Genomic DNA, 27,063 nt, shown 5'->3' with positions numbered 1-27,063 from the left:
TCAACTTGGAAAAGTATGAGTCTTTAGTGTTTTGCAGGGATAAAATAAATTTGCTGAAATTATATAATTCTGTAGAAGCACTGTGATTTTAGTTTACAGACTGCTCGTGACTGCTGCTAATATCCCCAAATACCTAAATTGTAGGGAAGTTACAGTGTTACAGCATTGCAGTCTTTAGTGTCTTTTTGTTTAGTTATTTTAATTATAAAGTATGTTTTCAAGCACTAGCAAATTAGCTATTTATTTATTTATTTTTGTGAATGCTTTCTACCTTTAGTTGCCTCTTTTCAAGATTCTCCTAAAGCAGATATGCTATTTTTCAGACTATTATTTTTGCCCATGCTATCCTAACTATAAGATAAGGCCAGGGACTAATGAAAGTATTTAGATTGGGCAGACTAGATGGGCCGAATGGTTCTTATCTGCCGTCACATTCTATGTTTCTATGTTTCTATGCTAAACCATCAAGGCTACAAATGCATGTTCAGAAAGATGGAAATATAAAAACAGTGAGCAAGTGAGAAGTGTCTTAAGGGTTTATTCACCGAACAGGAATTGTGGTGTCGTGATAAATAAGCCAAGATATGATAAAGCATAATAATGTAGAATATCTAAATTTCAGCTAAATTGGAAATTATTTCACCAACCCAACTGTTTTTGTATAAAAAGTGTCAATTTGTTTGTTAATTCGTGGTTTAGTTGATAAACCCTTCAGTCTAGCAAAAAAATCAGTATTTTAGTGTAGATTATAAAAAATCTGACAATATACATAATCAATTCTGGGCTCTCCAAACTACTATCTCATTAATACTAGTTTGTAGTAGACCAGTGCACGGCGAGAATTTGGTTTATGAAAAATAAAAAGACAGGACAGAAACAACCTATACCCTAAAGTGACTCCCGAAACCAAAGCAGCTTGGAGGGAGGAGAGAAGTTTTGACGCCCAATCAGGCAAAAGGACGCGAAAGATGGTTGCACCAATCGGCACTTTGGGAGGAGAGGGGTTTTGCCGCCCTATCCAGTGAAAGAGCGCTCATTTTCTGATTGGTCGCCTGCGCCCCGCAGTCACCAATCAGCGCCCAGTGTTCGTGCCAATCAATCAGGAGCATGCCGCAAACCCAGGTTTAATGGGCACACCCTCTCCCATTGGTCCATGTGGCCAGTGGGACTCCGCGGCCGTGAGCTCCAGAGATTCCCTGCTGGCGCACGTCCCTCTCTTTGGTGGATTTCCCCACTTAGGTATTCACCGGAGGGAGCGCTCTCTTGGGCAGGGGAAAACAGTGACCATAGCTTCGTTGGGAGTGGGTAGGATGGTCCCCGACACGGGGACCTGAGACAGTGTGCGAATGCCGGTTTGGGATACGAATGCTGCCCCTGGTTGGTGTTCGGTTATACTAACCGGCGGCCACCCAGGGGTTGCTTGTTTCCCTTGTAGCTTGCGGTCTTCACACCTCGTTACAAGGTGTGAACGTTCTAAATAGACATTCTAAATGAGGTGTCGTGGTGGTCCCCGTTCGGGAGTCGAACAGAACCTGTTCGTATGAGCTCTCCCGAACAAGGAGAAGGTAAAACACCCAAATAAACACAATTACATATAGATACATGGGGAAACACAGAGTAGAAGGGAAAATCGTGAGAATAAACATTGGGAATACAAAATACAAGGCCAAAACATATGTATATTCCGTGGGAATAGTACTTAGTGCCGGTGTCCCGCCACAGTGTTATCTCTGCCTCAAGCTCTGTAATGAGTTCTAATGTCTTGGGTTCAACCACAGGCAGAGTTCTGCATTGTTGGTCCTTCAAACATTCAATCTCTTCCTTTATCTTCCTTCATTGAAGCAAGTATTCTTTTTTTTTCTTCAACATTCTGTCTTAAAGTAGTACATTCTTCTTTGCATATTGCTCAAAACCCCTCTGTAACTCACCATTCTTTTCCTTCATCTCATTGACAAATGCCTCCTTTTCACTTAGTAACTCTGTCAGTTGCTTCTGTCCTTCTAGCTGTTTGTCAACATTTCCTTGGTCTCTTCATAATCCATTTCTATTTGCTCTAAAATCCTCTTGTTTTCTGCTAACTGGAAATCCTTATCTTGATTGAGTTCATGCTCTCTCTGCAAGGCAGAAGTGTCTATTTTCTGAGCATTAGAAAGTTCTTCAATGGTGCGTTAACAGGAGGGTGGCTCTGATGTGTGTCAGATTGTGTGTGTGTGTGTGTGTGTGTGTGTGCCAGTGTGTGTATGTGCCACTGTGTGTGTGTATGCCAGTGTGTGTATCTTTGTTTGTGTATGTGCCAGTGTGTGTTTCTGTGTGTCAAGGTGTGTGTATGTGTCAATGTGTGTGTCTGAGTGTGTGTATGTGTCAATGTGTGTATCTGTGGGTGCAAGTGTGTGTATCTGAGTATGTGTGTATTTGTGTGTATGTGTCACTGTGTGCATCTGAGTGTGTGTATCTGTATGTCAAGGTGTGTGTATATGTTTGTATGTGCCACTGTTTCTGTATCTGTGGGCCAAGGTTTGTGTATATGTCACTGTGTGTATCTGAGTGTGTGTATGTGACAGTGTGTGTATCTGTGTGTCATGGTGTGCGTGTGTGCCAATGTGTGTGTCTGAGTGTGTGTATGTGCCAGTGTGTGTATCACTGGGTGCAAGTGTGTGTATCTGAGAATGTGTGTATTTGTGTGTATGTGTCACTGTGTGCATCTGAGTGTGTGTATCTGTATGTCAAGGTTTGTGTATGTGTCACTGTGTGTATCTGAGTGTGTGTATGTGACAGTGTGTGTATCTGTGTGTCATGGTGTGTGTATCTGAGTGTGTGTATGTGTCAAGGTGTGTGTATGTGCCAGTGTGTGTATCTCTGTGTGTATATGTCAGTATGTCTGTATCAGTAGGTTTGTATGTGCCAGTGTGTGTATCGGTGTGTTTGTATGTGTCAATGTGCGCATCTGAGTGTGTGTGTCAGTGTGTGTATCTGTGTGTCAAGGTTTTTATATGTGTGTCGGTATGTTAATTTGTTTGTGTATGTATGTACGTGGCAGTATATGTGCATACATCCCAGCAATCAAACACCAAAACAAGATGCAAACATACTCCTGCAAACACAAACATTACATACAAAAAACCCTGGATTTATATACAAACACTTAAACACACCCATCTCTCAATTACTCATACTACACACAAATGTACATCCACATTTAAAAGTCACTACATCCAACACACTCCTGCACGCAAATGCAAACATTACATACAAACACACCCCTGTATCAAAACGCTAGCAATATATACAAACACCAACTGTACACACAAAAGCACACCTGCTCCTAAGTACTACTATCTGTTTACTATCTGCGCTATAGCGCCCAAACATTTTTGGGGTTCCACTTTGTTAGCACATTATGTCAAAGGGTTCCACGGGAAAAATTAATTGAGAACCCCTGTGCTAGACTGTAAGCTCATGTGAGCAGAGTTATCATCTACCTATTGTTCCTGTATCATTTTGTAATTGTCTTATTTATTGTTAAGTTTCCCCCCTTGGTGCTTTATAAATACCAATAATAATAATGGGGGTAGGGGCAAAAGTGAGAGGGTAGGGACTATTGTGCAGAGGATAGTGCTATAGTGGGGAACACGGCTGTAGTGGAGGATAGAAGAATAGGAGTTGTAGTGGGAGAATAGGGGTTGTAGTGAGAAGGATAGTGGCTGCAGTGGGAGACAGGGGCTATAGTGGGAGTATAGGGGCTTTAATTGGGGAATACTGGTTGTAGTGGGGGTATAGTGGCTATAGTGGGGTTAGGAGTTGTAGTGGGGGTCTGTGGGTATAGGGGGGGGTACGGAGTGTGGGAAAGGGATTTTAGTGGGGAGATAAGGCTTTAGAGGCTGTAGAGTGTTCCAGGCTGACAGGCAGCCAACCAGAGTTAGAGCAGCAATAGTGCTCTGGAATATCTTGTAGTCATGACCACATTTAATATCCCAGTCATTCTGCGTTTTATGGGAACTCACCCAGTCCCTTGAGCAATAAATACTGGGGGTTGTGTACAAAAATGATCTGTTCTGAAAAGCGGTGCATACATGGAAAAGGGAGGGAGTCACTAATGCAATTTGCTATCTGATTTCTCAGGTTTCCATGGTGACTGCCCCACTTTTATTAATTTATACCTCTATTTAAATATGACCCCCATTGTTTTTAGTTGTTTGTCTTGTTTTGTCTATTTTGTATGACAATAAATAAGTATTCCATTATCCTTAAGTGGAAAAAAACAAAACAAACAAAAAAAGTTGGAGAAGGGTAAAATGGTGAAGGTATTCAGGATGGATCAAGGTAATCCGAGTACAGAAGCTAATAAAAAAAAACTAATATAACAAATTCTATTAAGGAAAATTCCCTTATTTCTTTGCTTGTGTTATTTTCTTTCCCATCAAAATCTAGCAATAATTAGTCAAAGCCCGTGTATTATTTAATGTCATGTCACATAGTGAAGGACAATGGTTTTCCTGGAATAGGCAGGGACTATTTTGTTAATCTCTGTCAACAGACCATGATGAAATTGCAAGCAAAAGATAACCTAGGTCACAGACCATCAGACTTCATAGTAGATTGGGGCTTCGGAAGAGGCAAGACATGGGTGCCCTGCACCTCCTGGCTGTCCTGCTGCTGGGAGCCTTGGGCTCATCACTGGCTGCTGAAGGTGAGTAAAAAATAAGGAGACATTGATCCCATGGCTGTCACTGCATCTTTAAAAAAGACAATTTGCTAGTCCCAATTGCTAGTGGATGCATGGAATAGCCTTCCAGCTGAAGTGGTAGAGGTTAACACAGTGAGGGAGTTTAAGCATGCGTGGGATAGGCATAAGGCTATCCTAACTATAAGATAAGGCCAGGGACTAATGAAAGTATTTAGATTGGGCAGACTAGATGGGCCGAATGGTTCTTATCTGCCGTCACATTCTATGTTTCTATGTTTCTATGCTAAACCATCAAGGCTACAAATGCATGTTCAGAAAGATGGAAATATAAAGACAGTGAGCAAGTGAGAAGTGTCTAAAGGGTTTATTCACCGAACAGGAATTGTGGTGTCGTGATAAATAAGCCAAGATATGATAAAGCATAATAATGTAGAATATCTAAATTTCAGCTAAATTGGAAATTATTTCACCAACCCAACAGTTTTTGTATAAAAAGTGTCAATTTGTTTGTTAATTCGTGGTTTAGTTGATAAACCCTTCAGTCTTGCAAAAAATTCAGTATTTTAGTGTAGATTATAACAAATCTGACAATATACATAATCAATTCTGGGCTCTCCAAACTACTATCTCATTAATACTAGTTTGTAGTAGACCAGTGCACGGCGAGAATTTGGTTTATGAAAAATAAAAATGTTTTGGTTTGTATGGACCAAATTTCGCCCTTGTGCAGTTTCGGTTTGGACACATTTCACTATGCAATCGTTTTGAGAAAAACAAGTTGGACGAACAAAATGGCACAAAAATGTCTCTACATGTATAAATATTATGTATATATTTTGCAGTACACTAGAAGCTTTTTGCAATATTTGGTTCACAGATCAAATGAGAAGAAGTAACCAAAAGAGGGAAAAAGGAGAAGTAGTAAAAAAAAAATGTATATCTATATATTATAAACTTAATTAATATATAATATAGAAACCAAAAAGAAGAATTAGTAAAATAAATCTAGATTTATATATGTAAATGTTATACGTTTATTAAATATTTAAATCTATGGATTTTATTTGTATTGCTCCTCTTTTTTTACTTCTCTTGATTACTTCTAACTTGATCTGAAAATAAAATAAACATTTAGTGTCTGTCTCCTAACCATTGATCACCTATTTTTAAATTTTTTATTTTTTTTGCGTCACTGGTGAAACATTGAGTTGCAAAACAAACTCAATGGCTCATACAATGCTTGTTTTGTTTGTTTTGTGATTTGGTCATGTAGCAGATTTTCAGTATATTAAAGCTGTAGTTGTTGAGTGTATGTCTTTGCTTGAGTGCAAAATCATTTTGTAAAGTGTATCAATAACTGCAGGAAACACATGGCTAATCTGCAACGGCATTTATAAAATGAGTATGAAAATCAAGAAAAGGGTTCAACAACTTATATTGTAAAAAGGTTAATATAACTTTTCTTTTCTTGCAATAGATTCATCTGAAATCTCTCAGTTTTCACAATGTGGTTGAAATTGATATGACTAATATACTGGTTTATATATTTTCGATCTAATGCAATTTTTTTTCAAGCTTTGGGTGATTTGTTCATTCATTCGAAACACAAATAAACAAGTCACTTGAATAATGAAAAGGAAAATAATCCCCAGCTCCCTTCTTATATTTTTACTGTTAAAGAAAGCAGTGGTCAGCATTGTGCTACATACTGCGTCCCATCACCATCCCCTCTGATAGATTAGTGGTTAATGATCTAATATGGGGGTGTCTATTCCTTTCCCCTAGAGCCAGCAATTATTAATCCCCTTACTTACCAACAGTAGGTGGATGGGGGGAGCCTGCAGTACCACGTCACCCCCACAGCTCAGGCAATTAGAACTTAGAGCATATGGCAAAAGTGTTGCTGTGTGCCACTCTTAAACTTTTACATTTAAAATGCCCCTGTAGCACGCCTGCCGGCAACCCGACTTGTCGGCACGCCTGCCGACAAGTCCTCTCTCAGCCACGTCTTGCCCCTGAAAGGGAATCAGCTATAGCACAGAGAGGACCATTTCCCACCCAGTAACCGGGCGACACACAGTCCTGGGGGTATAACAACTTTATTGGCCACACTCAGCTTTATACTTTCCCCATGCAAGGCGTGGATCACACACAACGACAATGTTCTCTCCCAGGGTCCTCCCCCTCCTGAGGGTCGCATAACGGAAGCGGAACCCCAATCCCTTTATCTCCTGTTCCCGCCACTCAGTTCCCCTCCCCCAGGGTCCTGTGCATGTGACAGGAACTCCAGTCCCTTTGTCCCCAGTTCCCGTCACCCATCCTCAGGGTTTCCCACCTCCGGTGACCAGGGGATCTTTATCCCCTGAGCCTCTGTACCTGGGAGTCCCAGCGCGAGAGAGCTTCCCAGCTACAGAAAGCTCACCAAACTGCCATTTTCCCATTGGTGAGAGAGTGTCCTCACCAATCTCAGGGACCCCCAGAAAGGTAACCACCCAAGGAAGCACTCATTAATTACTCCCCTTATGGTTTCACACTTATGTTGCAAGTTGCCAAAGTTCTAATTGATTGGTGTGAACACTCCAAGGGGCACTGGGGAGGTCCTCGTTTGGGAACTAAATATTGATGATGGACATTTGGCCACGGCCTCCCTCATTTCATTCATACTCCCATACCACATACCTGCCGCTTCTGTTTTTAATCCATCACTCTGCAATAACGAGTGAGGGGTTAAAACATATATTCGCTTTTTCAGAATTTCAGAAAAGATGTGGACAGGCCTAACTGATTTAATAATGAAATTGAGTTACTCTGGATTTTTATTTTTCCATGTACATATATGACAGCTAATGTGGAAGTGTATATTAAACATTAGCAATATAACAAGCAAGGGGGCTTGGCCATGGGTGACACCATTTGACAATAATAGTGCTTAGAGAGCCCTTTAAATTGTTAATGATTTCCAACCATATAGACTAGTACAACAGATGTTGTGAAACTACTGGCAAACAAAAAGGTACAGAAAATGGACTAGAGGTTAACCATAGACTGATGCAATCAATCTTGTGCCATCTGACACCCATTATTCTCAGTAGAGTCAAAGCAACAAACTGTTTCTATCACTAAATTCTACTCTGAAACTCCAAGTTTTACTGGGACGCCTCTTATTGAGACCTTAGTACCTGGAAATATCATCTGAACTAGATGATTGCTTCCCACCTCGTTTGGTTCCCAAACGAGGACCTCTCCAGTGCCCCTTGGAATGTTCACGCCAATCAATTAGAACATTGGCAATTTGCAACATAAGTGTGAAACCGCAAGGGAAGTAATTAATGAGTGCTTTTCTGGGTGGCCGCCGTTCGGATAGACGAACGTCAGCCAGGGGGAGCATTTGTGTCCCGTAAGGAGACACTTCCCTTGCCTGGTTTCACCCTGGGACCCCACGAGCGGAGGCGGTTACTGTTCTGGGAGTCCCTGAGATTGGGGACAATGAGGGTTTGGAAGGAAATCCACAGTCATTTCAGACTGTTTTTTTAATAACAATGACAATAATACATTATAAAACTTATACAGCCATTTATGTTCTCTATTGAATTTGTAAGCCTTTGTAGATAGATAGATAGACAGTTGTTGTTGTTGTTCTGATTAGTAGAATTAAGGTCTTGGCTCTTGTTTCCATTTTGAAGACATCCATTAACAGTTATGACCACACAAGGTGCCTGGAATAAGACACCAGTATTATTTTTGGAGACAATTCATCATAGCTGGATATGTTCTAGCTATCGAACACGTAGACATGGATGTTGCAGTCATTACTGGACTGACATTCCAATAGGGAGGAATGGAAATTCTGAAAAGCTGAAGTAGAACAGAATAGGATGGTGTTTTAATATAGATAAATTAGTACTGAGAAATAAGTCTAGAAATAGAACAAAAATTATTATAGGATTCATCTCGGTCTTAGAATAAAAATATGTCTGTGTAATAGAGTTGAAGAATTATGCTTGAGGCTAGAAAGTGAGACTGGAGAAGAGAGCTATATGCTATATAATATTGAATATTGCTGCAAAATATGTTGGCAATTTCTGTAAAATAATAAATGCCTTATTCAGAAGTAATTTTTTCCAGCTATATATGTTCATTAAATTTTTTCTTCCTCTGCATTTTATTTTTGGAATTATTTTTATTCTGAATATTTGGCACGCTTTCTGTGACAGGGATAACATAGATGATAGAAAAATCCCAAAAGTCAAGTTTTTGGGGAGGGAGAGCAAGGGTCCATCTTACAAATAGCACTAGTCTGAGGGTGTGCCCATATAAGAGGATAATAACTCCCCTGGTGTAAAAAGCAAAAAAATAAATCTTTAATTGAAAAGTAAACAGAGTAATCGTAAAGAGAGTTGGAATCGAAAAGGTGGGGTCTAGCTTATTAGACTTCAGTGTCAATATGGAAGACAGCAGGGTAAATACAGTATAGATATCACTGTGGAAAATACTGTAAAGTTATGGGACCGTACATCCACCTAAAGGTTAGCTTCTCAGTCAAGCATATAGTAAAGGAGTGCCTGCATAGAAGGTTCAGAACTGCTATTCTTGGAGGAGTACCCAATTGACAGAGTGTCCTTCCCTGGAGTCTGAGTCAGACCTTAATCCTACTTAGTGGATAATTCTCAAGTGCTGAAAAAAGTACTGATTCCACTGGTGAGATTAGTTGGGATCATAGTGTAATACATAGGGTGAAAGAGTATGTCTAGATTAAATCATAGTATCAATAACCCCCCTTGTATATAGATACCCAAATGTCTCAAATACCCTAGGTAGTAATCAGCTCCAAAGCCCAAATCATAAGGGCTTATGGAAAGAGAATTACAGACAAAGTTGCAACAGTAAATAAATGTGTTGCTCTTTAGTCCAGTTGCTTACAAAATACTGGTATCCCAATGATACTAGTCTAAATAGGGATACAAAGTTGCAGTAATATTAGGCAGTAAGTTAGAAGAGGCAAAAAAGAGTGAATAAAAAGCTGCTGTAATAGAGATAGCTAAACTAGTAGATGGGTCCAAAAAGAGATTAACCCTGCCTCCCAAATAGTGAAAGACGTCTCTCAGACGGCCGAGCCAGACACCCACTAACTCATAGTGTAATTAAAATAAACCTAAGTCTAAGCCAAAGCCAAAGCCAAGCGTCTTGTTCATATAGTATATAAAGTATCAGGCTAAGCTTTGCTTTGCGTCCTACTCGACGCGCGTTTCGGTGCTATGTGGTGCCTTTGTCAAGAGCGGTAAGGAGATCCCGTAACCGCGGAGATTGTTAAAGGGAATAGTGCCCGCCTCTCCCGTGACGTCATTGGCCAATCGTGTAGCGCCATGTCACGGGAGGGGGAGGGGCCGAGGATTGCTCGAACCGGCATAGTGTTCAGCTGTGAGACACGTGTATTCAGTAAATGTCAGGGACAATGGTCCCTAAATCATTACATATACACACAAATGGTGTATACTGATTTTAAAGAGCAAATCCTTCTCTCTTAGTGTCATTTTGGTTAAGTTTATTATGAGAGCTCATAAGTAAATACATAATAAGGCTGGAATGATACAGTATCTGTACCTAGGTAAGTATATAGTTGTAAATTATGTTCACACTTTTCTAGATCATTTATATTTGAAACCATGAGGAGTTTAAAGGTTTATAAAGAAATTACCAAATGTTGATACTGCTTAGAAATATACATATGTCACATAATTGATAGACAGAGTGAGATGATTATACATATATAGGTAGGAATGGTTATAGGAAAGGGGAGAAAGAGAATCCCTCGTTGAGACCCTTTGGACTCAAGGTCTTGAGTTGGTAAATCCAAAAACATTCCCTTTGTCTGAGGAATTTATCATAGTCTCCTCGCCTAGGGTTCTTTTTGACCAATTCCAAGCCACAAAAGCGTAACCCTTTGGGCTCGCTATTGTGGTAATCGCGAAGGTGTCTTGAAATAGGGGTTTCAGTTGAATATTTGCTTAATCTAATATGTTCCTGTATACATTTCTTGAGAGGGCGGAATGTTTTGCCTACATATTTTTTATTACATTCACAAGTTAGTAGATATACAACCCCTGATGTATTGCAGTTAAAGAAGGAGTTATAACAAAGACCTCCTTCTCCAAACTGTCCTTGACTGTTTTGGAATCTCTTTTAATGAATTTACATGAAATGCATCTCCCACACCCATAGGTTCCAGTTAAAGGAGTCTGGAGCAATGTTGTGGGTGGGGGTACAGTTTTAAGGTGACTGGGGGCCAGAAGGTCTCGTAGGTTTTTACCTCTATGAGCCGTGATGGAGACATTTGGGGCCAGCACTTGTTGAAGGTGCAGGTCGCCAGTTAACAGTGGCCAGAAGCGCCTGAGGGAGCCTTTAATGTTTTCCCAACCTGCATCATAGGTTGCAATTAGGCGTATATTCCTCTTCGGATCTTCTGATGGTTTAAGGGTATCACTGTTTATCAAGTTGTTACAATCTGAATCGAGTGCTCTCTGGTATGCCCGTTTCAGGCATCCACTATTATCCACTAAGTAGGATTAAGGTCTGACTCAGACTCCAGGGAAGGACACTCTGTCAATTGGGTACTCCTCCAAGAATAGCAGTTCTGAACCTTCTATGCAGGCACTCCTTTACTATATGCTTGACTGAGAAGCTAACCTTTAGGTGGATGTACGGTCCCATTACTTTACAGTATTTTCCACAGTGATATCTATACTGTATTTACCCTGCTGTCTTCCATATTGACACTGAAGTCTAATAAGCTAGACCCCACCTTTTAGATTCCAACTCAGTGTATTTTATACATTCTCTTTACGATTACTCTGTTTACTTTTCAATTAAAGATTTATTTTTTTGCTTTTTACACCAGGGGAGTTATTATCCTCTTATATGGGCATGCCCTCAGTCTAGTGCTATTTGGAAGATGGACCCTTGCTCTCCCTCCCAAATAGCTTGACTTTTGGGATTTTTCTATTATCTATTGCTCTGGGTTATGCCCATTATCTGTTGCCCATTTAGTCCTTCTTTTGACTCCAGGGCTAGATATTTCTAACTCTGTAGTCATTTATTTCTCTTTATAATATAGATGATAGCTCCCTAGGATTGATAAGCTGCCCTTCGTATCTCACCAGTTTTATCTGTCTAGTTATAGATTTCCAGGCAATATAAAGGATCATTGCACTGATACTGCTATCCGATGGATCTTTGTCTCTACCTAATCAATCTATTGACTGAGATTAAAAACTGATGTACTGACAAGGAAAAACATAGCAAATGAATGCTAATCAATAAATAAAGATCTTACAAGATATATTTTGCTGTTACATGTGATAACATTTTAAAGAGACATTATTCTGAATTATTACTATGCAAAAAGGGTAGTGTAGTTTTCATATTAATATATATGTATCAAGATATGCTAGGGTGTTGAATTTAATTTTTACCCAACTACTTTGTCTAGAGTCTAGACAAAAGAATGGATAAATACACTGGATTTTCTCCATTAAGTAATGAAAAGACAGAAATTAGCCTGGGGCTCATACTCTCTTGGTTTTGCCTAATACTCGTTAACACAATTATAAACAAACCAAGTCCAAAAGGTAATCTGTGCTCCATCACAAATCCCTGTGTCCTTTTAAATTCTAGGTTTCTGGTATCTCTGTGATGGCCATTAAAGTGTAAGCTCACCTGCCAGCGTCAAAGCGAGCTAAGCAAAGAGTTGCCTTAAGTGGACTAAAGATGTGATAATAGCCTTAACTAATTGCTAAATTGACTTAACTTCAAAGGAACACTCCAGGTCAGGGATGTTAAACTAATTTGTTCTGGAGGGCCACATTGTTTACAGAAATAGGAATGGAGGAGTGAATGCATAAGATGTATGTTTGACAGCTATGCTCTAGGCTGGCTGAGAGAGTCAGCTGATGACTGTTATCTCATATGAGTTGGTGTGATAATGCGGACAGGAAGGACTGCAGTTAGGTTACTGGTGGATGACACTGCGTCCTCACTGGTGGCTATGGTGCCGAGGGTGTCCATTTAATCATGTTGATGTCAATGTAAATAGATCATTTATCCATACATTCCAGAGATTTGTCAAAAATGTTCTACTATTAGAAGACAATAAAATGAATACAATGGATTCCAAAACTGACAGCAGAATCATTGAAGATAGAGATTCGTCACATCATCTGATTTTTTTTTAAGTTAAAGGACGCAGACAACACCTGGTTACATCAGAAACTATCATTTAAGATGTACATTATCCCAAGTGTTAGTCTGAAATATCTTATTTACATCACTCCCCCAAATGTTCGTTATATATATATATATTGGGTATGCCCACCTGTCACCAAAATGAAGACTGCTTGTACTTTAAGTCAAATTATTATGTTGGTGACAGAAGGACATTGGCATTTAGGTAGGTTTTGGGAAGTTAATACCAGGCCTGGACTGGCTATTGGGCAAACCAGGTAAATTAGATTGTTCCTGCAGTGTTCACATACTGAATGAAAGCTGGAGAGTTTACCGAATCTCTTCATCTGCCCCACCTACCACACAGGGTAGGTGTCCTTGTTGCAAACCCCAGTGGAGACTTGCCTGTACTTGCCCATCACTGAACCAGCACTTTACCCTTTAAAAAGTGTTTAATTATTGGCACATTCAATGTAAGACGGACTTTTATGGTTTCCTATTCAGTATTCTGCACCATTGTGTGTAAAATGTAAGCCGATATATCTAAGCTAGGAAATATTTTCATAACGGTTTAGTTGGAGATGACTTTTTTAGGTTGGCAATTTTAAGTAAACGACCACTCACTAGGAAACCAGCCAAAGACACATCCTTCAATGTTTTGTTATTTACACCTCTAAAAAATGTTTAGAAGAGGTCGGGGCCTGACCAGCATGGCAGCCAGACATGCTGAATGTGAGCTCCTCACAAAAAGCATGCAAAATCACTTTTGAAGTGGGATTAACTTTTCAAACAACTCCCGGTCCACGCCAAGGGTGCCATCATTGTAAATTTTAGATGTCTCCTGGTGGATTCCCTCATGTTGTTTAGCAATGCATTGCTGAAATGTCTTATTATTAATATTATTATTATTTTATTATTTATATAGCGCCAACAAATTCCGTAGCGCTGTACGATGGGTGGGCTAACAGACATATAATTGAGATCAGACCACTGGACGTACAGGAACAGAGGGGTTGAGGGCCCTGCTCGATGAGCTTACAGGCTAGAGGGAGTGGGGTATAGTGACACAAAGGGTTAAAGTAGGGGAATTAAATAGTTTGTTAGAGAAGGGTTTATTGAGTGCTTGGTAGGTCATTTTTGACAGTTGCAGGAAAGGAGTCACCTTTCTTATATACCGATAACCAGCTGTGATAACACACTTGACAGTGCAGTATAGCTTGACGCTTACGTACTAATACATTGTGATTATAATATGCAGTATAACATCCCTCTACCATTTTCTACAGTTGTGCAGTATTCTAGCCTAAATTTCGACGTTTCTTTAAAAAACAAAATTGTGCTGTTATTTTAATGCCATGCTTATGTCTTGCTTTGTTGATCTTATTGTGCTTGGCCCTGCTGTCGTGGCAGGGCAAGCATTTTTGTTATATTATGCACAACAAAAATAAAGAATTAGAAAAAAAAATGTTTAGAATGATAAAATACCAGCATATTTGTTTTGAGTTAAAATTATTTTCTATTCAATTATATGTATTTTTTCTGCTTCTAATAGTTTTTATACTTGTATTAAATGTACAATTGTTTGAGCAATCTAAATTACTTTTTTGAGTTTTTAATAAATATAATGCAATCATTGTCATTAAAATATATTCATGCCGCCCCTTCAAAGAAATCCATGTGGGATAAGATGAACAAATAAGTATACATTACCAAAACTTTCACTGTAATGGGAGATATCATTGCCCATATGGTTGATTTAAAAAGCTTTATCTAAAAAAATACTGTTTCAACTATAATATGCATTATATTGTATGCCTACATTTTTGCTCATTTCCATTTCTGTTTTCATATTATCTTTTTGTCTTTCTTCTTTTTTTCAGAAAGCTGTGAAGGATATTGTTTTCAGGGATTTAATGCCAATAGAAAATGCCAGTGTGACTACCTGTGTACTTATTACGGGAGCTGTTGCTCGGATTATGTGACTGTCTGCAAACCAATAGGTAAGGCGAAAAAACGTTAAAGATATGCTACTGTAAGTCCTCCATCTTTGTATGATTATTGTAACGGCACCCCCAAGCATAAAAGGGGTTAACAGCCGTTTAGGAGATATTCCCTTCCAGATATACAGGCAGCTACTGTAGACACCAATCCACCGAACCAGAGAAGCATATGAATGCCATAAAGAGCTGAACCGGAACCATACGAATGCTGTAAACAGCCGAATAGGAAAAACCATACGAATAGGTTTACACTCCTAGCAGTCAAACTGGAACAGCATACCATAAATCCCCAAGAACGAGACAAGGCTCCGTTTTGAGGGTCAAGCAGGAACAGACAGAGCTGTGGGTTTATTGTTCTTATATACACATTTTTACACATTAGTACTACCACAGGGTTTTGGAAAACAACCAATAAACATGTACAATACACTCAGACACTCCCACACACAATCCTCCCCTCTGCCTGTGATACAATTACCTTACACAATGGGTAATGTAATTATCACAGGCAGAGAAATACAGTTTTTCCACATTATTCATAACTTTAAAAGTATGCATCACATTCACATAAAACTTACATTTTCAGAATCAGCATATTCCAAATACAAACATGTCAAAATCCTCCAAATTGGTCCATTGGTTCAAAAGATAGATTGAAGTCCTTTGTGACCAAATGAAGCATGTTTTTTCTGCCCAAAACCAGTTCCACAGAGTCTTCTATCCTGGAGATAATTGAGAAGTAATCAAATTATCTCCAAGGTCAGATGCAAAACTCCATTAGCCACATGGTAGCAAAAGACAGTAAAATACAATAAAATACACAAGGTTACATTTATTACATAAAATACAGACATGCAACATATCCCCAGATAGCTTAGGTCTGAGCGCACATTATTACTGAATGGGGCTTAGACCACACACATACAGTTCAATTGCCATGGAGCCAAAGTCTTTTATTACACGAATAGGCTCCATGGCATAGCTATCTGGGTTAAATGAGTTCATTCAGTAAATCCGAGAATCTACCGAACGCGGGGCAGAAATAGATGAATAGACCTTCCTGCATAGGAAAATAAAGTATATAAATGCCGGTCCATAGTCAAAAGGCAGCAGGCAGGCAACCAGGCTCCTCCAATGCACAGTGGCGAGATTGGTCTTGTCACAATTATAATGAGGGCAAGTGCAATTTCTGAGCCTTAATGATATATTTCATACACTGCACTAACATGTTCTATAAATATATAATAGGAAGAATAGAAAAATGACTTTTTACAGTAAAGAATGATCTCGGCTGATCTCCAATTTCTCAGACCACCAATTTTGACTTGACCTGGCAAATAATGTATGTGATTTATAGCAGTATCAACTAACATATACAACCTAAAGAATTGGCAAAGTATTAAATGTAATTAATGTCTACTCAAAGACAATGATCTGAAATCCATTTCAAATTCTGGCATTCAATATATCTGCCTGCTCTTGTTTCAGAGAAACGGGGAGATGTGTTTGTAGTTCCTGAAGATGGGGACTATGAGGAAAATATTGATGATTTCAACTACACCACAAATGCCTTTTCGGAAAATTTGTCTGTCGACGAAGTTCCAAGCCCAGCAAGTAGCACAACGACTTTGAATGAAAAAATAACAGAGACCATTACTGATCGGATTCCTGATGTTCCTGGTGTTCCAGATGTTCCAGAAGTCCCAGATGTTCCTGATGTTCCAGATGTTCCAGATGTCCCAGATGTCCCAGATGTCCCAGATGAGTTGTGCAGTGGAAAACCCTTTGATGCCTTTACCAATGTGAAAAATGGTTCAATCTATGCTTTTCGAGGTACATGTTGGACTTAAAATTATGTTTCAGACTCAAATAAGATAACTATTATATAGAACATGCATATTTACTCTATACAGAATCCAAAATGTAACACCAAAGGGTGACTGCAGTAATAACAACAGTCTTTAATAGCGTAATTACTATACAAAAACAGAATATAGTAATTAAAGGGGGACAAGGTAGTGGTGGGGGGTGTGAAACCTGTAAAAGATCTCTTAGCTGTTCATTAAATAATTGCCATATAGCATAACATAAATACATACATAAATAGTATTTTAAAAGGTCACCATGGAGATATGCTGTAAAATGCCCCCCTCTCCTCTGTCATCCATGTATAGTGTGTGTATAGAAGTGTAGTGATTGTATAGGGGATTTATTAAATTAATAATGATTTAAAAATAAGTATTCATTACACACACATACACACACAGAGTTACAGGTAGACAGTCAAATACATACACAGTTACAGGCAGACAGTTACAAACACACACAGGTACAGATGTACAGTCACGTACATACAGCCATACATACAGTGTCACGCCCACACTGTTACATGCAGACAGCCACACACAAACACAGGCAGACAGTCACACACACAAAGGCAGACAGTCACTTACACACACACACACACAGGCAGACAGTCACACACACACACACACACACACACAGGCAGACAGTCAGTCACACACACACACACAGGCAGACAGTCACACACACACAGGCAGACAGTCACACACACAGGCAGACAGTCACACACAGGCAGACAGTCACACACACACACACATACAGGCAGACAGTCACACATAGTTACCTCTGTTCATTATGGAGGTGGAAGTAGTGCAGCTCCTGGATTCTGGTTGTTGGGGAAGCAGGGACTCCTTCCTGCTTCCCATGCAGCAATTACCCGGAACTTCTAGCCCCGCCCCCACCGTAATTTAGTCCTGCCCCGCTACACACTAAGCTCCGCCCCCACAGCAAATTTTTTATTTTTTATTTTTTTTATCCCGGGTAGCCAGCAATGTGTGAGCTGTGTTGGCCGCAGGGCACCCCCTGCTCCATGGCGTCCTGTGCGGCCGCAAAGCTCGCACACCCCTAAGGCCGGCCCTGCCGTTACATTTCAAAGAGTACTTGATCTCTAACTGATTTTTCACTCGGATATTTTACATGCTGTTTTTTTCATCACTTCCCATAGGCAAATACTTTTATGAGCTGAATGATTCTAAAGCATTAGAAGGGTACCCAAAACTCATAAAGGATGTATGGGGCATAGAAGGTCCAATTGATGCTGCCTTTACCCGTATCAACTGCCAGGGAAAGACCTACATCTTCAAGGTAAGTCAATGCCTGGGCAAAGAGGTGTAAAATTCTAGTAGGTAATGAATAGAAATAAAAATCAATGGAACTCTTCTAAAAATCAGAAGGTATGAGCAGACTGCACGGACGAGGTACAGATTGATGATGCTATAATGTATTGCCAAACATGACCAACACCATATAGCAAGCAAGATAGATTTTTAAATACATAAATGATTTATGAGAACTAGTTCCATAAGGGTACAGCTTTAGTCGAGCTTTGCGTCCTTTGTTAAGTTTGTGATTGGCCATCTAGGTCTATACTCCAGTGTTGAATCCCAAACAAGGGGCATGACAGCTTTGGGGTTAAGGTTGTTATAGCTGTCTCTGTATGGTTCTAGTGCTCTTATCATAATGCAAGTGCATCAAGAGATTGATGCTACTTTTTCTGGGGACAGTCCCTTCATTTCCGCAAAAGTGGGATTCCATGAAACAATCTAGGTTGGTTCAACAGGAACCCTATATTGTTTCTATCCTGCTGGAATTGAGACAGCTATGGGCTGTAGTGGTTATTTGCCAAATGTTTCCTTAGTATAGTTTACGAACATAGGGGATGTTAAGGCTGGCCATTACTAAATTCAGGATACAGTGCTAGAAACGGTGTTATCGTTTAATAATTTGACAATAGAAAATGTCAACATAACTTGTTTTTCTTTATTAAGGGAAAGAATTATTGGCGGTTCACTGATGGAGTTCTGGATCCTAAATATCCTCGTGAAATATCAGATGGCTTTAGCAACATCCCAGATGATGTTGATGCTGCCTTCGCTCTTCCAGCTAATAGTTACAATGACAAAGAAAAAGTTTATTTTTTCAAAGGTATGCACACATTAGTTGGTTTCAATCTTCACTGTTTTTGTTGATGTACTTGATTAACTCAATGACGTCACATACTGCTGTCAGTCGGAATGTTGACACAGAACCTCTACACCTTTAATTCACTGAGGCTTGCTATAGAGGTGTATTGGTATTACAGAGCAGAAATAAATCTCACTAAAAATGCGTTCATGAATTTAGTTCTGCTTGGGCATAGTCAAAGATTGCATGAAGAAGTTTGATCGTGTTGTAAATTAAATTAAAAGTGACAGGGAAACAGAAATGATTCTTCATCAGAAATTAAAATGCATTGCTACACTTTGCTCTGTGTTTTCCCAATCATGTGTCTCTAGAGCAGTGACTGCACCGGGCCTGCACACCAGGGCCGGACTGGGGATACAAAGCAGCCCTGGAAAAAAATCTATGCCAGCCCCATGGGTCTTTGCGCCATGTATTGTCACATGTAACATGTAAGGCTATGTCTTGCCACCCCAGATGATTGAGTATTATATATATATATATATATATATATAAACAAACAAACATATATATATATATATATATATAACATAAATATATATTTATTTTTCTAATATAAAATAAAATATTGGTCCTTTCAGAGTAAAACGTTTAATTATACAGTAAGAATACTCACATGCAGACACAGACAATCTCACTGACATACACAAGCTCATTGAAACACAGCCTCATAGACAAACAATCTCACTGATATATATAAGCTCATTGACATAAAAACACAATCACAGATGCACATACATAAGCTCACTGACAGACAACCTCACTGACACACACAGACAAGCTTATTGGTATACACACAAATGTAGTACAGACAAACTACAACACTCACAAGCTTTCTACAGACAAGCTCACTGTCACACACACACACACACACACGCTCACTACAGACAGGCTCACTGAAACACACAATATCACTACAGACAAGCTCACTGTCACACAAATGCTCACTACAGACAAGTTCACTGACACACACATGCTCCATACAGAAAAGTTCAGCTACACACACATGCTCCTTACAGAAAAGTTTGCAATAAACATGGTCTAGATATTCTGTGGCCACCCTTTACTTTTTCCTGCGAACGAGTCATTGGCACAATGCCACACCTACAATGGAACAGATATGATGAAATGCTTCTAAAACCTCACTTTAGAGGGACCTGGTTATATATGCAGTGGAGAACCTCAGGCTTTATCAAACTGTTCCAAAACAATCTGACAGAATTCATGAGCGATATGCACTGATTTGTAGAGCTATAACCAATGACACACGTACACACACAAGCTCACTCACTAGCAGGCACACACACACACAAGCACACTCACTAGCAGGCACACAAACACACAAGCTCACTCACTAGCAGGCACACACACACACACGCATGCAAGCAAGCAAGCTCACTAGCAGGCACACACACACACACAACTTAATGTAGTGGTCCTGGTGTCTATAGCCTGTCCCTGCAGGCTTTTCAATGTAAACACTGACTTTTCAGAAAAAAGCCAGTGTTTACATTGCTTCCTAGTGACACCTCTAGTGACAGTCACTCAGACGGTCTCTAGAGGTGCTTCCTGTGTCAGTGCTGCACAGTGTGCAGCACCTATATTCAGCGCCTCTACGCTCTGCATGGAGGCACTGAACATTCCCCATACAGTAGAGATACATTGATTCAATGCATCTCTATGAGGAGATGCTGATTAGTGTAGCGTTTTGCAGCCAATCCTATGGTAAGCTTGATGATTTCAGCCATAGAGACAGGGCTTGTCGAGGGGATACCAGCACGGTGTGGGAAAAAAAGGTGAGTAAAAACACTATTCCCTTGCCAATGGAAGGGGTGTGGTAACCTTAACACACACACAGACCCACACAGACACACACATACACCATGACAGACACACACACACACACCATGAAACAAACATATACCATGACAGACATACATACACCTTGGCAGACACACACATACACACACCATGACTAACACACACACACCATGACACAGACAGACACACACAGCATGACAGACACACACACATACACACACACACCATGACGGACAGGCCCACACCATTACAGACACACACACACACACATACATACACCATGACAGACACACACACATAGACACACCAGGACAGACACACACACCATGACAGACACACACACCATGACAGACAGACACACACACCATGACACAGACAGACACACACACATAGACACACCATGACAGAAACACACACATAGACACACCATGACTTACACATTATTGCTACCTGTGGGGTCCAGTGAGCGACAGGCCAGGGGATAGTGCAGGCGGGCGGCATGCTGGCTGGTCATGCAGGACGGGCGGCTGGTGGCGCAAATAGGGAGCTGTGCTGTCTCTGCTTTGCTCACCAGCGCGCAGCTCAATGAGACCGGGCCGGATTATAACGTCATATTCCGGCCCTGGTCTCATTGAGTAGCGCGCGAGGGTGGGGGAGCAGAGCAGAGACAGCACAGGTCTCCCTCCGGCTGCCAGGACACCAGCTGTCTGTCTGGCCCCAGGTGCCACGGCCCACCAGGAAATTTCCTGGTATTCCGGTGGGTCAGTCCGGCCCTGCTGCACGCTGAGGTTAAATTATGACCATCTGATTGGCATGTGTTATCAGGGGCCCGGTGGTGCGCTGCGGCTCTTTAACAGTGCAACAGGGAACCCTTCTTATCAGTAGCCAGAGCTGGGAGGAAGTAAAAGCCTGTCACTTCCTCCCAGTTAGAGACACTGAGTTTTGCAGGAAGGACACTTGTAGGGATAACAAACTATGCCATTATTGTTGACTGGATTAATACAGACTTGTGTCTATGTATGCAATAGATACTGATATTTCATGCACCAAGAGATGTATTATCACAAAGCATTAAAACCTGTGTGTCTTTACCATAGGTAGCAAATACTGGCAGTATGAATTCAAAAATCAACCAAGCTGGGAGGAGTGTCTGGAATCAACCCCATCCGAAATGTTTACACATTATTTGAGAGTTCAAGATGACAGCTTGGAAAGTTTCTTTGAACTTCTCTTTGGAAGCTGGGAGAAAAGTAAGTCCAGCAAAATAAATAAATGTTCTATCTTTAAAACATTGATCCAGTAAATATAGCTCGCTTGGTGCCAAAAGGTAAGGAAGGATTTCATTAGCGACCTTGGTGTGTTCCAGTGGGATTCTGGTCATAAGTAATGAAAATACTATGGACTAGTACCTTATGAGCATTTGTATCAACAGCCAAGCAAGAATTAATCTAGCAATATATAATATTGGATTTATTTGTCTACTTCAGTCTTGTCTTTTTTGTCAACTTCCCTTGAAAATAGCCCTGTGAAGGGAAATTGGTCTTGTGCTAAGGAGCAATGTTAGATTGTCCCAACCAAACACAGTCAATAAAAAAGGGTAAAATAGAGAATCAATTATGTTATCTGTGGCCAGCACACAATTACGCTCTGCTTTTGACATCACATCCTGTGTATTAAATGTAAATCTTCTGTCAAACAGACGCCTGCTAGATGGGTAAACAATTCACAAAATGAATCACTGTCAATCCATACATTGAGCTCAAAATGTGTATGCTACAATTTGCCATAGTTTTTGGAAAGCGATTGACACTTGCATGTTCATTTAATTAATTAAGACTGTAACTTTTTTATACGGCTAGCAAAATAATATCAGTGTAAACAATGACCTGCTGTATGTAATGTGTTGCTTCTTTATGTGACTATCATACTCACTAGTGAAAATGAATCATTAAAGGTTTTCTTACAAAGATTAAAGGAGCACTATAGGGTCAGGAACACAAACATGTATTCCTGACCCTATAGTGTTAAAACCACTATCTAGCCCCGTTGGCCCCCTTTGCCTCCCTAAAGATAGTAAAATCTTATGTGTACTCAAGTCTGAAGCTGCTGCCTCTGCCTGTGAACTTCCTCTGACCTCTGACATCATCAGAAGTGGTGGCCTGATCCAATAGCAATGCTTCCCCATAGGATTGGCTAAGACTGACAAGGAGGCAGATCAGGGGCAGAGCCAGCACAATTCAAACACAGCCCTGGGCAATCAGCATCTCGTCATAGAGATTAATTGAATCAATGTATCTCTATGAGGAAAGTTCAGTGTCTGCATGCAGAGGGAGAAGATACTGAATGTTTGGATGCCTTTTAGGGAGCCATGACCCAGGAAGGATCTCTAACAGCCATCTGAGGAGTGGCCAGTGAAGTTATCACTAGGCTGTAATGTAAACACTGCATTTTCTCTAAAAAGACAGTGTTTTCAGCAAAAAGCCTGAAGGTAATGATTCTACTCACCAGAACAAATTCAATAAGCTGTAGTTGTTCTGGTGACTATAGTCTCCCTTTAATATTATACAATTAGTCTTATTAGCTCTTCCTGTGTGGCACGCCCATTTACACAAAGGGCATTGCTAGAGATAGCTTGCACAGGATGGAGCCCTGAGTGGACTACTGAATAGACCCAAGGCTAATTTCATTCCATTCCATTGTTAGACTCAAGGCTGTCGCAAAATCTATAATTTGCGCCGTTATAATCTCTCTCAAACACAAACTACTAAGCCACTCCATTATGTAATAATCAATTGTGTAATTTTTAAACGTACAAAATGCAATGCAAATGAAAATGTGTTGCGCTTGAACATTTATACTTCAAATAGACCAGCACAGTAAATATCATTCTGTCTTATCTGTGCCATGCAATCATGTTCAGGGCTTTTGACAATATGTCTGACAAGGTCTGAAGATCTAAAGAAAAACTGTCCACATGTTAGTCCAAATTTCATCCCATGCTGCCATACTTCATCCTATTATATTCTATGACTCATATGCAGATAGTCTATATGCAAACATGTAACGATGAGAATTCCTACTCAGAGGGGGCTGTAAACCCCAGATCCATAATCCGGTGAAGAATTACCCCAAAGTATATACAGTCCATCAGTCACTGCAATCCTTTTATGAAGACAGTGGCTTAAATACAACATTTTGGATACCACCTTGACCTTTGTCAATTCTTGGAATTCTTGCATTTATCGGAACAAAAATGCAACAGAGCAACGTTTTGACCTAAACAAAGGTCTTAGTCAAGCTAATAAAGGTGGAGGCGGAAGCATCGTCTTTACCAATTAAACAGGGTGACAGACATTACATCTGTCTCTCTTACTATTCTACGACTCTCTGCATGGGAACTAAGAGAGCTGTCTCTGTAATGAATCAGGTAGAAACAGATTATTAATTGGCTGGATCATGCCGTAGAGGGTCCTTTTGGCACTATTGTTCAATGTAAAAATTAAAGTACAAGGGCCATAGGTAAACAAGGGCTTGTTCCGGGGCATTAGCCCGTAAAGCACTCCCAGCAATTACATTGCTGTCTGACATGATATATATTTTGTCTATTTTGTGTAATACTTGGTGTGCTATGGGTTTTCATATATGGTATTAATAGTCCTGGTGTGGTAACCAGCTTTTCATCTATCTAGCACCCTATATAAATTAGGTGCGTGATCCACTGATTAACCCTTAACACTGAGCGCTTGCTACATTTTTTTATGTGCGTGATATATATTTTGATCATAATACATTCTTGGTCTGATTACCAGAAAAAACACGTCCATCATACATTAGAAGCGATTGGAGAGGGGTTCCAATTAATGTGGATGCCGTGCTTCCGAGCAGGATTTATTTCCCCGTGCAAACAAGGTCTTCATCGCGCAGAAATAAAAGGAGAAAATCTCGCCGCAGGAAAAACCGTAAAAGAAGACCCAGTAAGAAATCCTCATGGACTGATGATCTTTTCAGCTTGTTTGATGATGATGATGATGATGATGTAGAAAGTGATCCTGACTGGTTGCCTCCTGTAAGCCAGCCACGTTGCCAGCCCATACAGAGCGTCTATTTCTTCAAAAATGGTAAGTTCTTTTTATCTGGTCTAGAACACCAAAATAAACGTTAGTGTTCCTGTCCCTAGTTATATAGGTTCCCCCGTGTGTCCCATAAAAATACTAAAATAAAACAAAAGAAGCTTTTTAAAATTTTTTCCCTCAGTGCTGCTTACCTACACACCTCCCTCAACGCATGGAGACGGCATGTCCTCCTCATGTGTGGTCCAATCCAATGCTATTCATAGAGAAGCACATTATCCCATCCAAGCTTTCCCATTGGAAAGCATTGAATCAATGGATATTGTATTATCAAACTAGAATATTACATTGCAGAGGTATGTGCTTGCCAGTGGACAGACCTCCAGACCAGTGCTCCCCAACCCAGTCCTCCTGAACCACCAACAGTCCGGGATTTATGTATTTCCCTTTTTTATTTAAATGGAAATACTGACAAAACCTGGACTGTTCATGGTCCATGAGGACTAGGTTGGGGACCACTGCTCTAGACCATAAGTAAGAAATCTATATTGGCATAAATACTTGGGACACTTCTGTGGATGACCGTGGTTTATGATACATTTCTCTTTTAAGTTATTACATTGGGAGATCCTCACATACAGTATATGTAACTTCACCTAGTAAGTCAAGCTAAGGTAAAGCACATCACTGGCAAATAGATTCAAATAGTCTACGAGGTTAAAAGGCACACTCTCACACTCTTAAAGGATCACTGTAGTTCCAGGAAAACAAACTTAGGTCCCCCTTACCATCATGGCCCCCCTCCTCCCGCTAGGCTGAAGGGGTTAAAACCCCTTCAGCCACTTACCTTTATCCAGCGCCGGGCTCCCTCGGCACTGGTGACCTCTCCTCCCCCTCCGACGTCAGCTCAATGCTTTCCTATGCTCTACGTGCTCATTTCGCATTGAGCGTCGCAGAAGCGCATCTAGCGGCTGACAGGAAGACAGCCACTAGAGACTGGCTTAACCCCAAATGTAAACATAGCAGTTTCTCTGAAACTGCTATGTTTACATCTGAAGGGTTAAAACCTGAGGGACCTGGCACCCAGACCACTTCATTGAGCTGAAGTTGTCTGGGTGACTATAGTGGTCCTTTAAGACAAAATATCCAAACTGTGACTAATGCTGTGATGAGGAATGTCCCCTGTTCAGCTAAATTGTCTTAATTTTGTGATTTGTTTTTACAAAATTTTGTATTTAGTAAATAACCCTGTCAGTGTTTAGCAGTTGAAGCTATTCTAAACAGGTTTAACAGTATTATTTCATTTTTATATGATTAAGCATTTTCTCATATGTTTTTTATTCCCTCAGATAAATACTATCGGGTAAACCTACAAAGAAAGAGTGTGGATATGGTTTATCCACGTTACCCACGATCCATTGGGAAGTATTGGTTGGGTTGTGAATCTGATTAAAGAGAAACATTGTCTTTGTCAATATGCATTCAGTCTACTGTCTACCTAGATCTTTCAGTATTTCTTTTTATATGAAAAAAATGGTACACTACAATGTGTCACAACTGATTGCTAATAACATTGCAGAATTTCTAAGGATCTCTGATTTGTTTATCTAGACTGGCTTAAAGTGTCCGTCTCTTCTTTTCTCCATTATATAGCACTTTCTGTCCATATATCGTGTGGCAAACATTTAATAAATCTGTTTAATATGTTACATTTGAATAAAGATTTTATAAAATCTACACAGTTAATCTTTTCATTTGGAGAATGTTTCATGTATTCATGAAGTTGAAAAATTACTGTTCTCCTTGGGCCCCAGGAGAAAATTAGGTCCAGGGCCCTTTGAAGTCCAAAGTATATTAAGTATATATAATGTTATGACTGCATTTTTGCATCTGAGCATGTAAAATCAGTGTGAATGGGGCTTCGAGTCAAACTGCACACATACAGCTAAAATAATAGCAAATAGCCCTAAATATTGCCTGCACAAAAGCCCTAGAAACAGGGGTCTTCCACGGGGCAACAAATGACAGGAGCTCCGACTGAAAGTCTCTACTCGGAGATCGACCTGAGGACTGCAGAGGGCTTGACCAGACGGCACGAGGGAGGCGGCCGATCCCTTAGCCAGACAGTCTTATCGGCTGGAGGTCTCCCTGGTACACTCTCCCTGCCCCCTCCCCCCCCCCCGCATCCCCCTGCTGGTGGGGGACATCCCGGCAACCACAAGTGGCG

The 27,063-nt window shown here is 40.3% G+C and overlaps 1 protein-coding gene across 1 annotated transcript; it reads left to right on the top strand.

Annotated features, from left to right (window-relative positions):
• The first annotated feature begins 4,576 nt into the window (after window positions 1-4,576).
• VTN (vitronectin) lies at window positions 4,577-26,582 on the top strand. Its single transcript, XM_063449955.1, has 9 exons — window positions 4,577-4,687; window positions 14,782-14,901; window positions 16,390-16,581; window positions 16,636-16,734; window positions 17,930-18,069; window positions 18,753-18,909; window positions 21,864-22,016; window positions 24,576-24,884; window positions 26,186-26,582. The coding sequence occupies exons 1-9, from the start codon at window positions 4,621-4,623 to the stop codon at window positions 26,287-26,289; spliced, it is 1,341 nt and encodes a 446-aa protein (XP_063306025.1). The 5' UTR covers window positions 4,577-4,620; the 3' UTR covers window positions 26,290-26,582.
• The last annotated feature ends 481 nt before the right edge of the window (window positions 26,583-27,063 follow it).

The sequence above is a fragment of the Pelobates fuscus genome, chromosome 1 (genome assembly GCF_036172605.1).
Source record: "Pelobates fuscus isolate aPelFus1 chromosome 1, aPelFus1.pri, whole genome shotgun sequence".
In the NCBI taxonomy this organism is placed as follows: domain Eukaryota; kingdom Metazoa; phylum Chordata; class Amphibia; order Anura; family Pelobatidae; genus Pelobates; species Pelobates fuscus.
The sequence above is the reverse complement of the archived record's forward strand: the minus strand, read 5'-3'. Positions and strand labels throughout refer to the sequence as shown.